Genomic DNA, 15,604 nt, shown 5'->3' with positions numbered 1-15,604 from the left:
TTAATTGCATCATTAATGTGATTTTTGTGTTCAATAATCTCAGAATTGGATCCTTTCCAGTTTTCCTTTAGCATATCAGGTTTTTAAAAAAAATGTACTTCCTTGACTCTTGTGAGGTTTATTGTGATACATTTTTCTCCAACTGCTATCGTTTATTGCCATAGCATTCATCATACTGGCTCCATTTGCCATAATTTTGTTTCATTCAATCTGTTATGTATTATTACATAACACACAAGAGGGGTTTGTATGTGTTTTAAGGTCTAATTCTGTTTCTGCTTTGTTTCTCTGTCTTAAATCAGTATCACTTGTTAAGCCTGACGTGTGTTTCTTAGGTGTGGCGGGCTAAGTCCCCCACTGTGACTACCTTTTTCTACAGTGTATTTCCGGCCTTTGTGCTAAGCCTGCTCAGCCTCCCTCCCACTCCCACTAAGAGCCCCCAGCATCTTCTTGTAATCCCTACGGCTCCGTGGAGTAGGGTTTCAGGAGGTCCCGAGCCCTTCCCCGAATCTGCTCCTCCTCTGGTATGAGTGCTGTAGAGAAAAGGCATCTCTCTACAGGCTGTTTGGAAGGTAAGGTTTCAGTGGACAGGTTATCTGTTTTGCTGGAGATTATACTCACCCAGCCAGTATCAGGCCTTTTCTCTGCCAGCGTCCGAACAAAATCCGGGCCCTGTGGGAAGCAGATTGAGGAATGAAGACAAGACGTGGTCTAGCCACGCCCCCCCGCCCCCGCGTTGGCCACGCCCCACGCCTGCCTCGGGGCACCGCCGTGCAGGGCCAGGAACTTACTCGGGAAGGATCCAAAAGCTGCTCTATCTGCCGGTCCTTTCTGCTGTTTTCCTCTTCTAAGCGCCGAAGCTTTGTTCTCATCACATCCATGTTGCTTTTGTGCACGTGTAATGACTGAAGGAAAGAAGGACCACACACACACACACACACACCGTGCACACACACACACATCCTGGTGAAACACTGAGTTGAGAGGTGTTTTACAAGCTGCCTGGTTCCCAATCAGGGCGTTGCGTGTGCAGTGGGTGAGGGAGGTCTGGACGTCACAGTGAAGGCTGGGCCAGGGGGTAAATGCCCCGTTAGGTGCAGGGCTACCCAGGCAACTAGGAACTCTGCCCCACACAATGCCAGCAGCACCCCTGCCACAGACAAACGCTGCTCCCCCAATCGATACTGCCAGCAGCACTTCTGGAAGGTGCCCATGTGACATGCTCTCCTCCATGTCCGTGTGACAAAGCCCATGTTCTTCACACACCACATACTATCACAGTCTTATGTCCATTTACAATTCTCATCCTCAACTAAGGCTCAGTTGGTCAGAGCAGTGGTTCCCAAACGTTTACCTGTGGATGAACTTTTCACCAGTCTGGGGTGAACTTAGAGGGAAGACTGTCAGTTTTTCATAAAACTAAGTTTTTTTTTTTTTTTTTTTTGCGGCACATGGGCCTCTCACTGTTGTGGCTTCTCCCATTGCGGAGCACAGGCTCCAGACGCGCAGGCTCAGCGGCCATGGCTCACGGGCCCAGCCGCTCCGCGGCATGTGGGATCTTCCCGGACCAGGGCACGATCCCTCATCCCCTGCACCGGCAGGCGGACTCTCAACCACTGTGCCACCAGGGAAGCCCCATAAAACTAAGTTTATTCAATTTTTACCACTCTCCTATATTTTGAAATTATGCCCTTCCTATTATTCTGGACATATACAGTTCTTTTATGAAATGGTGACGGTAGGGTATTTTTAAAGTTTGTTTTCAACGTCCTCACTTGAAAAAGCTTTTCCCTAGTCCGGGAAGCCCCACAGCCTGAAAAGCGTAAGGTTGAGCCAGTGCTCGTAAGCCTCATCTGGAAATGCCCACGCGGGTCAGCTAGTTCCGTGGTGAACCAGCGTCCAGCATCAGCCTGACCCCAAATTAGCCAGTTATCCTGGAGAAGCCCTTCTCCTTTCAAGGGACTCGTAGTGCTCAGAAGAGAGTCCGAAGTGTCTGAACACAGCCAGCCCCCAGCACTGGGGGACAATTCCAACCCAGTGTGCGTCCCACTGAGGGAAGCCTGGGGAGTCGGCCACATGGCCACAGCCGGCAGGAGAGATACTGGCCCTCACAAGTGTTTAGTGAATTAGTCGATTAATGTACGGTCACTGGGAAAGATAAGAAATCCAATACCGGGAATTCTGCTTCCAGAAATATGGATTCCAGAAAAGCGCCCTCCCTTTTCCCTGTTCCTCGTGCTCAGCACAGCTACCAGCCCGGTACTAAAGCCCCTTCGTGGACCATTTTATCGAATCCTCACAAAACCCTGTGAAATTGTATTATGATTAGCCCCGTTTTTCTACAGGAAACTGAGGCATTACCTGCCCGAGAAAAACTACCCTGATGCCCCAGCTGCCAGAGCGACAGAGTCTTGAAGATAAAAGTCTCTCCTCTCTGAAGAGAAGCTCGGCTTATTTAGTTTGAGTGAAGTTAGCATCATTTTACCCAGAGACCCATTTCTGGCCCCAGGCAGGTTCCTCCTGAGAGTGTCGCTGCGGCGATTGTTCAGGGCTCTCAGAGCTCACGCGGTACGGTCCCCTCACCAAGGTAGCAACCCTCCCTGCGGTGCCCGATTCACTTAACACATCTCCGGACAGGGGCGCCCTGACTCACCGGGCGGGCCCTGCACTGCTGTGCAGCTCCTGCGGGTGAGGGCTGGGTCCCGTCCACGGGCCCTGGCCCGGTGCCCCTCAGGCGAGATGGCTTCTAGGCTCCTCACGTGCTCTGGGCACGCTGGCTGCCAACGCCCTGCTTAACGCTGCCCAGACTGATCACAGCCCTCCGGACGGACGCGGCTCAGCTGGCGGGGCAGGGGTGGGGTCGGGACGTCAGGTCTGTGAACAGACTCACGTGACGGAAGGGAAGGAAGCCCAGTCGTTTCTCCAGCGGCACAAGAATATGTGCGGCTGTTAAAGACCGGTTTGGTGTAGCGGTGACGGTGAAGCAGGTGAGGATGATGTCATTTACTGCAGTACAGTCGTGCCTTAGGGAACGGGTGGCAGGTGACCTTGATGGAAATCCTGGTGCTACTACTGGTTAACCTTGGAGAGACTACTCACCTCTCTGAATCTCAAGGCTATGACCTATATCTCTTGGGGCCCTTGTGGACATCAACTGAGATCAGGCCTGTGAAATGCCCTTAACACCAAAGAATTATGCAAACGGGAAGTTATTGATAATAATACCACCAAAAGACCTATCATAAGGCCAAGTCTCAGGGCGCAGAGGGACTGGAGTTAATCTAGACCTCCCCGGGTGCTGTCCACCGTGGGGGCCGGAGAAGCAGAGCACGGCGGGCTCTAACTGCTGTCCAGGCTCCTCTCACAGCGGGCTCGAGGCCCTCTCCGTGAGCCAGTGCCGCCCAGCTGCTCAGGCACCGGGCGGGGGTTTAAACTCAGCTGTCACTCTACAGCTCCTATTTCCCACGTGACACATCCCAGCACAGGTGTGACTTTCCATCCACGTTACCGAGGGCTTTCCCGCTTAAAGTCAACAGAGAACAGAGGGAAACGCTACCTTCTTCAGCTCAATGATCTCGTCATACATGCCCTCCATCTCTCTGTAGACAGGGGTCCCAGGAACATAACCTGCAGGGAGACACACAACCCTCTGAAAAGACTGTCTGCAAAGTAGAAGGAATTCTTGGCCACACCTTAAGGGAAACCTGGAGATTAATGAAATTATTCTTTTTTTTTTTTTTCTTGTTTTAACTTCTTTCCCCAGAAGTAAGGAAACCAAAACCGGTATTGATATAGAAAGAAGAAGCAAGAGAAAACTAAAAGATGTGAACACGGGGCTTAATTATAGTAAAAGGATTAACGGAGGGGGTCAAAAGGAGAAGTGCTGTCTTTAGATTTTAAACAGCAAACAGATAAAAAGACAAACAAAAACAAACGTGGTCATGTCATCACACAGGTGACAGCACCCAGTCCGATGTCTAACGGTAGGTACAGTGTACACTGCTCTCTGCTTCCATGTGATCCCTAAGGGGTCAGGACTCTGAAACACACCAGCCTGAAACAGCGCTGCCAGCTAGCAGTGCGGCAAGGTGACCATCCCTGGCACCAGGACAAGGTTCCTCTGTGCTTCCCACGGGGCCAGGGCCGACAAGCAAAGCAGTAAAGGAGGGAGGAAGCACGTGGGTAAGATCAGACAGGAAGACGGAAACATGAAAACCAACCGATTCTTTCTGGTGACATCTGGGGTTTTTATTATCCTTGCAGTTCGCATTTCTGAGATTGTTTATACAACAAATTTAAATACAACTCTAAGTTTAGGGAGATAGGCACCACTGAAGCCCGGGACGATGTCTCTGTCCACATCGGGAAAGCCGCTTTCTAGGAGGGCAGGATGGACTTTCAGGGGCCACTGTCCTCAGGACACTCTGACTGAGGGAGCCCCAGATCTCACTGTCAGAGCACACCCACCAATCCCCATGCCCTTCCGCTCTGCTGTTCCTCAGTCGTGGCTGTGTCACCATCAACGTGCTCACCGTGGCTGGCAGAACGCCTGAGATTTGACCTCTGCATTCTTTCCGCTTCGGTCAAATCGTCAGGGGTGCTGCTGAGGGGGGCTGTTGGTCCATGCACGCTCCAAGGTGAGGTCTGATTTCAGGGCTGGGGTCAGACTTCCTGGTTTCAACGTGCATGGATTTAATATGACAGGTACAAGCAGAGACAACGTAAGGCGCTGCCTCTAATAATCAGTCTTCAGGGTTGAAGAAAGCTTAGGGAGACCAGTGGTGTGTGAGAAACGTCCAGCCACCGGCCCGCAAAATAAACAAAGCCCTGACGTGTGGCGTTTGCCCACTCCCGCGGTGTGCGTATCCCCGGCACACCCAATCTCAAGCTGCCGGTGTGACACGGGACAGCTCACACAACTCCTCAAGCCAGCAGGAGCAGCTCCAACACACGACTTCCCGCAGCGCCCAGACAAGCCAGGACCCAGGCGGCAAACGTCAGGAACCACACCACATGCTGCGTAAAAGCCGTGGGGCGCGATGTCTTTGAGAAGATCAAAAACAGTGCGGCTCCAACGAGTCGTATTAAACGCTCTGTGCCAGGTCACCACCCGAGATTTCTAAGATGCTCCCCTCGAGCAGGAAGGGTTTCTCCCGGGCGACCACATACCTTGCTTTGAGCTTCCCAGCCACAGCTTCTGGGGGGTTAAGGACATTTGGCTCCCGAGGGGCGCGCTGCCGGCTGTCCTCAGAGACCTCCAGGAGGCCACTTTTCGCGGCTTAGAGTGATAAGGTGACTCTGAAAGGCCAACGTGTGGTTTTAGAGGTGCAAGGTATCAATGCCCGCTCAACATACGTGCTTCAGAGAGACAGAAGTGGTAAAGCAAAATATTCCCAAGGGCGTGACAACCCCAGATGAACACACTCCGACAAAATTAAAACTATAGTTATGACTTGTAGGTATACTTACATTTGTTTTTTACTTTTTATTATAGAGAAATAACGGGACATTTATTTTAAAATATGAATCTAAAATTCTACCAATATTACAGTACTTAATTTCCCATTCAATTTTTTCAGAGGCATATGTATTTTTATATAGCTGCAGTCATAGTGAACACACAATTTTGTATCCTTTATACTTAACACTGTAAATATTTTTTCATGTTGCTGTCAATACATAGCGTGCAAGTAATAATATTTAGAACTTGATACGTAAAACGGCTAGAAGAAATGAGGAAAAAATTATATTTTTCCAGGGCATTTTTGATTTTGTCATCAAAACAACGGAAAGGTTTTAAAATTATATTTTAATCTGGAATCTTATGGAGATTATGCAAACTTATGCAAAACCAAGCTATTCATAAAATATGCTTATATTTCTTAAATACCAAAGAAATTTATATCTGTAGAAGGTCCTGGGATTCTAAATCTAATACATTTAATTTTTAAAATTTCTAAGATTTTTCCATGGCTTCAGAATTTATGGAAAATTTCCCATTATTGTTTAGGGTGAAGGAGTAAAGACACATTGGAGTGCTCATTTATGAAGGTAAATTAGTGATCGGAAAAAACCCACAAACGACATTTCCCTCCTAAACGTATGGGATTTATCGATAAGTAGTAAGGATTCCCAAACATGTACGCCTATGGATAGAGCTGCGAAGGAAGAAGGAAAAAGGCAGCAGGCGGTGGAAACCTGTCGGTGTGGAAGGACCGGAAACTGGCCGCCCGCCCCGGCCTCCCCGGAGCACTGTGAAGCCCGAAAATCTCAGAGCGCGGGTAGCTGCAAACCCACATGGCCCCGGACTGGGCAGTGAAGAGAACCACTCATGAAGTGAACGGGACAGGCGTGACTCCTTCTGTCACGGCCCGGAAATCAGACAGGCGCACACCTCTTAAGGGAGTGTTAGGAGGGCGGGCTGGGGGTGTCCCAGGGAGGGGACACAGAGCGTCCTGTCGCAGTGTCCATGTTGGATGAGCAAGGTGCCTGGGATCAGCGCTGCTGTGGGGACAGGCGTCAGGCATGGCCGGGGGAGAGCACGCTGGGGGGCGGGCAGGGGCAGGGCCACTGAGTGACAGCACACCTCTCAGGGGGTTTTAATGCTTTGGGGGTTCTGGCCATCCTAAATTACGTGAAACACAATTCTGACATTTACAGAAATCGAGATAAGAGTAATTTGATTACTAGCATTTTCAACACTTGAAATGCTTGACTTCCAGCAAGAATAATGAGAGATGTCTGACATTTACCTTAGGTACTTTCTAGACAAGAAGGACTGAAACAAAATGGGCTGAAAAGAGAAGGTTTAAAACACAAACACCCATACTTTCACTTTATATCAATTCTCAATTTTCTCCACGGAAGGAGAGCCGGGACCTCCGAACTCCAGATTGCCAGATGCTTCTTTCTAACACTCGTATTTGTTTGTGATATGAAACATACTTTCTTCTCTTTGCAGGAATCTATCTTTCTGATTATGTGGTTCCTGGGCTAATATGAAAGTTCACTTGTATTCTCTGAGTGTGTCATATATAAGACAGTATGTTTCAAATACTTATGTATATAAGAAACGTAAGCCTACGCATATGGTACACACACGTAGATAATAAGTCAGGCAAGGCCACAGGCTTGTGCGCAGCAGAAGGAAGCCAATCTAGGATTTGGTTTGTCACAAAGGCCTCGGGAAACATAAAATTCAGCAAAGCACCCAGATGAACAGCTTTGTGTCTCAAGGAATAAATCCTGCGTTGTCTTCCCTTTGGCAGCGCTGGGAAGCGTATGGCGACTTGAGAAAGAGAACGTGAAAGGCCGCGAAGCACTGTGTGTGTGGGAGGGAGGAGGGGGGCTCAATGGGACAGTGACAGCTTGGGACCTCAGCCCTCGCGGGCCCTGCCTCAGTGGCCCTAAGGGTTCAGAGAAGAAGGCGGTCCTGATCTTCCTCGCAGGACGCTGGGGAAGGAGGGCTTCCAACCACCATTTTCTGAGTTAAACTGTGGAAACTTGAGGGACGGGGGCCTGGTCATACTTACTCGGTGATGTAGGGGGAGGTCTGTGGAAACTTTTCCTTTTCGCTTTCTGAAAGGAAGAAGAAACGACGGAAAGCGGGTTGAGCCTTCTCGAGCAGCCCAACGGTCCCAACCAGGAAGCACCGGGGTGTTCAGGATGGGCGGGGGCGGCAGATTAACTGGCCGAAGCAGAGTGCGCGCAAAGGAGGGCACAGGGCACAGGGAGACGCCCCCAGACACAGGAGCAGCAGCCCGGCCGGCGTCCAGCAGAGACGGAGGTGTCCCGCCTCAAATCCGCCCTGAAGGTACCACCAGCCGTCCCCACGCCCCCCCTGGAGCACGGGGGTGTGACTGTCCGCAGGCGGGACTCAGCAAGATGAAACCTGAGAGTGAGGCAGAGGGGAAGGTGCAGCAGGAGTGGCCGGCCTGGAGCCCGGGGGCCCCTTCCATGCCTTCCTCCCCGATCTGCTTCACGCTGGACACAGAACCCCACTTACTTCCCTGCCAGCGGGAACACTGAAGTGCTCCGTGCAGGCTGACTTTCCCCCGGGAGATTGGTCCCGATCCCTCCTCCTCCCGGGAGCATCTTGGGCCCGTGCCCTCAGTGGCGTGGAGGGAACACTCTTAGCTCTGCGGAGGTCCTGCGCCTCAGACAACAGGCCCAGGATGCCACCCCTGGAGTCCCCAGAGCTGCGGCGGGACGTGCTGGGGCCGCCTTCCCCCAGGGCTCCGTGCTGTGGTTAGGCTAGAATTTGTCTGCTGGGAGGCGAGCACCTGCCAAGGTCTCCTTTCTCACACCTCAGCCTCCGACTGCATCACGGAGCTCTGCTCCCGTCCCCCTGCTCTGCCGTTACGTGTCAGGACTGGGGGGCTGGGGGCGGGGGGAGTGCAGGCCAAAACCAGGTGCAGGATAACTTGTCATCAGCCTCAAAAGTACTCGGCTCACAACTAACTTCCGGGTAAAAGTTTTAAAATTATCATCTAAGTTATTCAAATCCACCTGAGGGCCTGGAGCTTTTCAAACTCGGAGCAGCATGTGGAATTTGTGATGGGGTGCTAAACACAGCACTTGTGGGGACGCTGCGTGTGAGCACCGCAGCGACGCCCCCCCCCCCCCCGCACTCACCGTCTCTGAGTCAGAGTCGAAGGTTATTGCAGACAGGCTGTCATCTCCCTGGAGGAAGAGATGCGAACAGCGAAAGCTTCAGGCGCCAGCTTGGCTCCACAGTCACCCTGACAGAGTGGGAGCGGCCGGGCCAGGCCGTGCTGCGGCCGCAGAGCCCCCATCCAACTCAGAGCATCCGTCCACAGCAGGAGCAGCCGGTCCGTCCCGTCGCATCCGAAGGAACAGGTGGGGACACAGAACAAAACTCTGCTGGCCCCACCCCTCTAGGTGGTCACACACCACCGAGGTGGGATAGGGAGGGTGGGAGGGAGGGAGACGCAAGAGGGAAGAGATATGGCAACGTATGTATATGTATAACTGATTCACTTTGTTATAAAGCAGAAACTAACACACCATTGTAAAGCAATTATACTCCAATAAAGATGTTTAAAAAAAACAAAAAAACACAAAACTCTGCTGGCAGGGCTGCTCCAGGCCTGTCAGTCTAGCGACACCATCTCCACAGAATTGACAAACACTTCTTTTTTTTTTAATTTAATTGAAGTATAGTTGGTTTACAATACTGTGTTAGTTTCAGCTGTACAGCAGTGATTCAGTTACATATGTACATATTTCAGATTCTTTCCATTATAGGCTATTACAAGATATTGAATATAGTTCCCTGAGCTACACAGTAAATCCTTGTTGTTTATCTATTTTATATACAGTAGCGTGTATCTGTTAATCCCATACTCCTAATTTATCCCTCCCCCAACGAACGGTTCTTGATAAAAGTATTTCATCTTTGTATCAAAGCACAAGGAACCTGTGACTACATCCTGGTGAGAACAAATCAGTCATTCACGTATCCATCAGTACACGAGTTATTTGGGCGTATGGAGGTTCCTACCTTCCGATTCCAGTGATCTGCCCTGGCCCAGGGAGTGAAATAAAATCTGTACTAACATCAACACTGGCATGTCAAGGAGAAAAGGGAACTTTCCCAAGAGAATGATGTGTCTGTGTTAACACACTTACTCAGGTTTAAACCCTACAAGGAGAGACAGCAGAACAATTTCTAAAATCCCTCCACCGTCCTGTACAGTCGACCTAAAACGCTGATACTGAAGTTAGGACTGAATGCGCCCGTTATGAACCAATAATGCCATATCTGGGTGGCGGTGTAATTACGTTTCAGCGAGCTGTCTGGAGCGTAGCTGAGTCCATGCAGGGCTGTAGCGGGACTGCACTGCATTCTGGAAAGCACGTGTATCGTCTACAAGCTTAACTGTCAGTACATTAGCAACAATTCTGCTGGCCGCTTGAACTTTTACTAAAAACGTGGGGTCGCACAATCACACGGGCAGGGGGTAGCTGCCACAGGGGGCACCCTTCCGGTGCGCGCCGCTTAAACAAGGAGAGTCCAGCGTAAGGGTGCGGAGGGACTGGATTCGGGGGACGAAGGGAAGGTAGTGCGTTCCAAACAAACAGAATCTTTAAAAAATCAGCCACTGAATTACTTTTTTGATGTCATTAAACAGATGACATTTTAAGGTATAAATAGCAAACGATAGTTGTAAAGTTTTCACTGAACCTAGTATATGGAAATGATGTGCAAAATTGAGGCAGGGAAGGGAGGGAACTGGTATACACACGATGTGGGAGATCAGGAAAGCCAGTCAAAGGCTCTGTCTTCGTCCCCTGGCATCACAAAGGGCAGCCCGCCAACCGTGAAGGTGAGCTGTTAACAACTGCATAGAAAAGTAGCAAGACTTTCTTTTGTGAATACTTGTCACTATTCTTTGTTCTGAACAAAGTCTTGAAAACTTTTTAAGGACCTGCAGTTTCTACGAGGGAGTGAGGTTACGTGTGTGGTGAACACAGCAAAGTGGTCTCGGTGTTCATAGGTGGGCTCACCCACACCATCGCTTCCCCCCCAGTCAGTCCCCCTCAAACTCTGCCACCCTCCATCCTGCCAGTCAGAAGGAACTAAACAAGCAAAATATAAGTATCTGAAATCATAGAACAGCCCAAGATCCACCCCTCAGTCAGCAGCATGAAAGAGACCATACACGGTATTAAAAAAAGAAACAAAAGCGCACGTTAACGGCCGAGTCATTCTTCCTTCTCCAAGTACGATCTGAGCTGCCACGCATTCCTACACGAGATATCGCATTCATGCACCGTGAGTCAGGAATCGCAGGGCGGTGATGGTGGCCATGCCCCTCACCCCTCTGCATCGCAGCTTCCTCATTGACAGGGAGGACACGTTCTCCTACCAGGATTTTTAAAGCATTAAATATATACTAATTAAAACACTGGGGGAAAAAGACATAGTGTCCAGAAAGAGATGCAGGAACATACGGGGACTTAGTATATGGTAAAAGCGGGGAAGGACTGCATTCATCCAGGAGGCATCGTCCAGAGCGTGGAAGGCCCTCTCCTCAGCAAACAACCCTTTAACAGAAGAAGCCACGAAACCATCTTTTGCAGTTTCTGGAAACTGACAAAAGCACACGGCTATGGAGAAAAATTGATTCAAAAAAATCTACTAAGTCCAGGGAAGAACGTCGAGAGTCAGAGGCACCCCTCAGCTCCCCGTCTCCATCTGATAGAAAGGATTCCAGAGAGCTCTCCTCCAGGCGGGTGCAGTCAACACAACAGGGGTGGTGGTGGATCCCCTGCCCCCAGCTCCCAGAAGTAGGGTGTAAGCTCTACCCCAGAGGCGGCAGGCGAAGACTTCCCCTGTGCTGGTAGGGCACAGGGTCCACGCAGGGAGGGCAGGCCCAGAAGAAGTGTCACTCTGGGGAAACACTGCGCTGTCCCTGCTGTGCAGTGGCCCAGAGGTCCTCCCCAGAGGAAGAGGCAGGACGATGGCTGTGCCGAGGGGACTGACTGTATTTGCACCAGAGAGTGGAGAATTGCACGCCTCCCTGATTCCATTGCCAAGTTGCAGACAAAGTGGGGAGCGATCCCGAGGCCCCCAGCTCCGCGGTCACGCAGCAGAGAGCTCACTGGCAGAGCAACCGGAAGGTGAAGAGCCCAGAGCGCCCTCCTGAGGTCGCGGTCAGCCCTGAGGCTCAGGGAGGCCGCTGGCAAGCCCTGGAGTGCTCTGTCAGAGCAGGCTTGTCCCCACGCTGCACCCACGTCAACCCAAGGGCGCGAGCCCTGGTGGTGCTGGGGCTTTGGCGCAGCTGCTGACCAAACCCTGGCTGAATGATAAACTACCCTGACCCAAGAGCAGACCTCAGAAAGCCAGGCTTCAAAGTACAATGACAGGCATCCCCGGAAGTCCAGAGAGCCACACGCATGTCCAAGGTCGCCCTCTCAGGAGAGATGGGAGAGGGAAAACCCATATGCGCTAGTTCCCCGTTGTGCATGGGCAAAGATGTAAACCCCTGAACTGTGACAGCAGCCTACACACACACACACACACACACACACACACACACACACACACACAAACACACAAACACCGCTCAATGGTCAAGGGCGAAAATCTGACTGGCCCAGGGGGTGAAACACAACCTCTGACCAACAAGTGGCTTCTGCTGACCCAAGGGTAACCCCTAGGTAGTTGGGCTAAAAGATTTAAACAAGAAAAAATCTGAGCAGGGAAACAGAGGCTACACGGTGCGGGGAAATCGACTTCACACGTTAGCTCGGCCAAGTCACTCAGCACATAAACGACCGACTGAGCAAACCACATCAACCCCGTGGGGAGGAGCTGCTGTAATATGTTATCTAAATGTCTAGTTTTCAACAAAAAACGACGAGACACACAGAGAAAAGAAAAGAAAGTGACCAATATACAGGGAAAGAGCAGGCAATAGAAACTACTTTTGAAGGGCCCAGATGCTGGGCCTGGTGGACAAAGGCTTCTAGAGCAGGCAGAGCCGTAGAGCAGGGAACAGAGAATCTTCCAAGTAGTAAACGCCCTGCCCTGTAAATGCTCTTATCATCTTGCTCTAGAAACTGTGAGCCCTTTAAGAAGCGTTGGCCCTTAAATCACCAGGGACCACGCCCAGGCTCCACTTCACCCCTGTGGCTCTGCCCTGGCCAGCGGGGCCTGCTCATGGCCACGGCACAGTGGGCTCCCTGGCACCGCGGTAAGTGCTCTGTGAGGTTCACGAGCAAGCCCAGAGGCGGCTGTGTTCCAAGGGACTCGAGGGATTGGATAGACTGGACAGTGCCTGTTCACAGGAGGTTCTTGTCTGGTTGAGAACAGACGTAAGCTCAGCAGAGAAATTGCCAGTTAGCCTGGGCCAAGGGCGGCGAGTCTCCTAAACGCCCGGAGAGCCCTGCCCCAGCCTCTTCCACAGACTGGGTTCCTGGAGACCAAGGCACTGGGGCTCAGCTTGTCTTTGTCTCCTCAGAGGCCGGCATGTATAAGGGGCTTAACAAACGCTTCTATGTGCAAGAACGTTTACAGCAGCATTGCTTCTAACAGCACAAACATGAAAACATGAGAGTAAAAGTGGGCTTCCCCGGTGGTGCAGTGGTTAAGAATCTGCCTACCAATGCACAGGACACGGGTTCGAGCCCTGGTCCAGGAAGATCCCACATGCCACGGAGCAACTAAGCCCGTGCGCCAAAACTACGAAGCCTGTGCCCTAGAGCCTGTGCCCTAGAGCCTGTGCTCTAGAGCCTGAGCTCAGCAACAAGAGAAGCCACCGGAATGACAAGCCCTCACACCGCAAGGAAGAGTAGCCCCTGCTCGCCACAACTAGAGAAAGCCCGCGTGCAGCAATGAAGACCCAATGCAGCCAAAAATAAATGTAAATAAAATAAATAAATTTTAAAAAAAGAGTAAAAGCAAGGAAATGGAGAGTTAAAATAGGGCTATCCTATTAGGTTAGCGTTTTATTTTTTAAAAATATTATCTTTCCATTTTTGCATGAGTAATAATTGTCGAGAATATTTATTTATTTATTTATTTAGGCCACGCCACACGGCAGGCGAGATCTTAGTTACCCCACCAGGGATCAAATCCGTGCCCCCTGCACTGGAAGCACGGAGTCTTAACCACTGGACCACCAGGGAATTCCCACGTTAGAGTTTAAAAAAAAATTTTTTTTTTAATTGAAGTATAGTTGATTTACAGCATTGTGTTAGTTTCAGGTGTACAGTAAACTGATTCAGTTATATCAGACATATATTTTTTCAAATTCTTTTCCATTATAGGTTATTACAAGATATTGAATATAGTTCCCTGTGCAATATGGTAACTCCTTGCTGTTTACATGCCACATATAAGTGAGATGATACAGTATTTGTCTTTGATGTATTTCTTTTTTTAAAAAATTGAAGTAGAGTTGATTTACAATGTTGTGTTAGTTTCAGGTGTACAGCAAAGTGATTCAGTTATATGTATATATATATAAAGTTAGAATTTTAAAAATCATGTTTTTGAAAATGTGTGGATATGGGAAGATGCTAGGAATAAATAAAGCGGCAAAGGTTACAAAACAATATAAAAATGATCTCAAGTTTTTAAAAGCACGTGAAAAAAAAAGATGCACTGAAAAAAGGTCGGAAGGAAATACACCAAACATTAACTGTGGTTTTCTGTAGGCAGTTAGATTATGGGTAATTGATTTTCTCTACTGGGCATGAATAACATTTATAATAACAATATGAGAAGTTGAAGGAGCAGTAATTGAGGCCACTGTAGACGGGCAGGCCTTCCAGATGAGGCAGGACTTGGTGCCTTGAGGGACAAGTAGGAAACTTTCAGCAGCTCCAGTGGCAGCAGCACTGAGCCCCTGCTTGGGGTCAGCTCTGTACAGCCATGCTGGGTACTGCCATCTCTGGGAGAAGGAAGCAAAGTGAGCCAGGTTCCCTTTGTCTGGAGCCCTCCAAAGGCTTCCCACTGTGGCCCGAATACATTCAAACTCCGTGCATGGCCTGCAAGGCTCTCCATGGTCAGGCCCGTGGCTCCCTTCCGTCCACACCCATGCCCTTGAGGAGATCCCAGCAAGCTTTCTTTCAGGCTCTGGAACCACTGCACTTTCCCACCCCAGGACCTTTGCACCTGCTGGTCCCACTGGTCTCTGATCTTTACCAGAATGCCTCCTTCTCGTCAGTGACATCAGGACACTCCAACTTCTCAGAGTGGCTGTTCCTGGCACCCAGTCTAAAGCAGCCTCCCCAATCCACCTCCGTCACATGGGCTGTTTTATTTTCTGCAGCGCACTTTCCACTTTCTGACTTGATGGACATGATCTGTTTTTTTACCTTGTTCTCCCCCACCCCACCCCACGCCCCTGGAATGCTCTTTATTCATCCACAATAATGTCTCCAGCAGATGGTTGGCGCGCCAGAAACACTAGGTAAACCAAGTCCCCCGCCCTGGAGGCACGGGGTGGGCGGACACTTACGCAGTAAGCTCTGTCACCCGGCGGGCCGCGGTCGCTGGCTCGGCACAGGCCCGGCTTCGCAGGCGCCGAGCAGCGAGGGCGCAGTGTCCGGAGGGCTTTCCGGAAGCGACGGCCAGTGCAAGGACGAGCGGGGGACTAGAGGTGGCTGGAGGCTGGGCGAGGGGCGGCGACGCCCGGCCAGCCGCACGCGGGCGGGGGCCGGAGGCCCGCTCTTATGCGGTAACAACAATGGCAGCTGTCACCGGCGGTCGCCGGCCCTGCGCCCCCTTCCTCCAGCCCGCGCCTCGGCGAGGGGAGGCAGCCAGGGGGCCTCCCCGCCCTCCGCGCTTACCATCTCCGAGGCCGGCTCCCCGGTGCTCAGGGACATGGCGGCGGCGCTCCCCGATCGCCCCTAGGCGCTGCGAGTACGGCCGTCCGGTTCTGGGGCTCCGCCGACCGCCAGCCTCGGGGCCTGCCCGCGCGCCCGCCGCGACCCCGCTGCCATGGCAACCGCGCGGGCCCCCGAGCCCCGGATGTGGCCGGCGCCCCGTGAGGCGGGCCGACAGTAAGCGTGCTCGGGGAGCCCCGGCGGGTCGACAGGCTGCGCGCCCAGAGTGTGGGGCGGAGAGCGG

The 15,604-nt window shown here is 51.2% G+C and overlaps 1 protein-coding gene across 5 annotated transcripts in view; it reads right to left on the bottom strand.

Moving 5' to 3' along the window:
• The window catches only part of IQCE (IQ motif containing E), a 39,680-nt gene extending 24,106 nt beyond the window's left edge, over positions 1-15,574 (bottom strand). For all 5 annotated transcript variants that reach the window (XM_060122142.1, XM_060122140.1, XM_060122143.1 and 2 more), the window contains exons 1-7: positions 15,325-15,574; positions 8,635-8,682; positions 7,533-7,578; positions 5,170-5,298; positions 3,557-3,627; positions 792-905; positions 622-672 (exon numbers count right to left, since the gene is read on the bottom strand). In XM_060122142.1, the coding sequence (XP_059978125.1) occupies positions 622-672; positions 792-905; positions 3,557-3,627; positions 5,170-5,298; positions 7,533-7,578; positions 8,635-8,682; positions 15,325-15,360 (495 nt within the window). In that variant the 5' untranslated portion in view covers positions 15,361-15,574. The remainder of the gene's footprint in view (positions 1-621; positions 673-791; positions 906-3,556; positions 3,628-5,169; positions 5,299-7,532; positions 7,579-8,634; positions 8,683-15,324) is intronic.
• Between the last annotated feature and the right edge of the window lie 30 nt (positions 15,575-15,604).

The sequence above is a fragment of the Lagenorhynchus albirostris genome, chromosome 15 (assembly GCF_949774975.1).
Source record: "Lagenorhynchus albirostris chromosome 15, mLagAlb1.1, whole genome shotgun sequence".
NCBI lineage: Eukaryota > Metazoa > Chordata > Mammalia > Artiodactyla > Delphinidae > Lagenorhynchus > Lagenorhynchus albirostris.
Note: the sequence above shows the minus strand (reverse complement) of the source record. Positions and strands in the feature narration are given on the sequence as shown.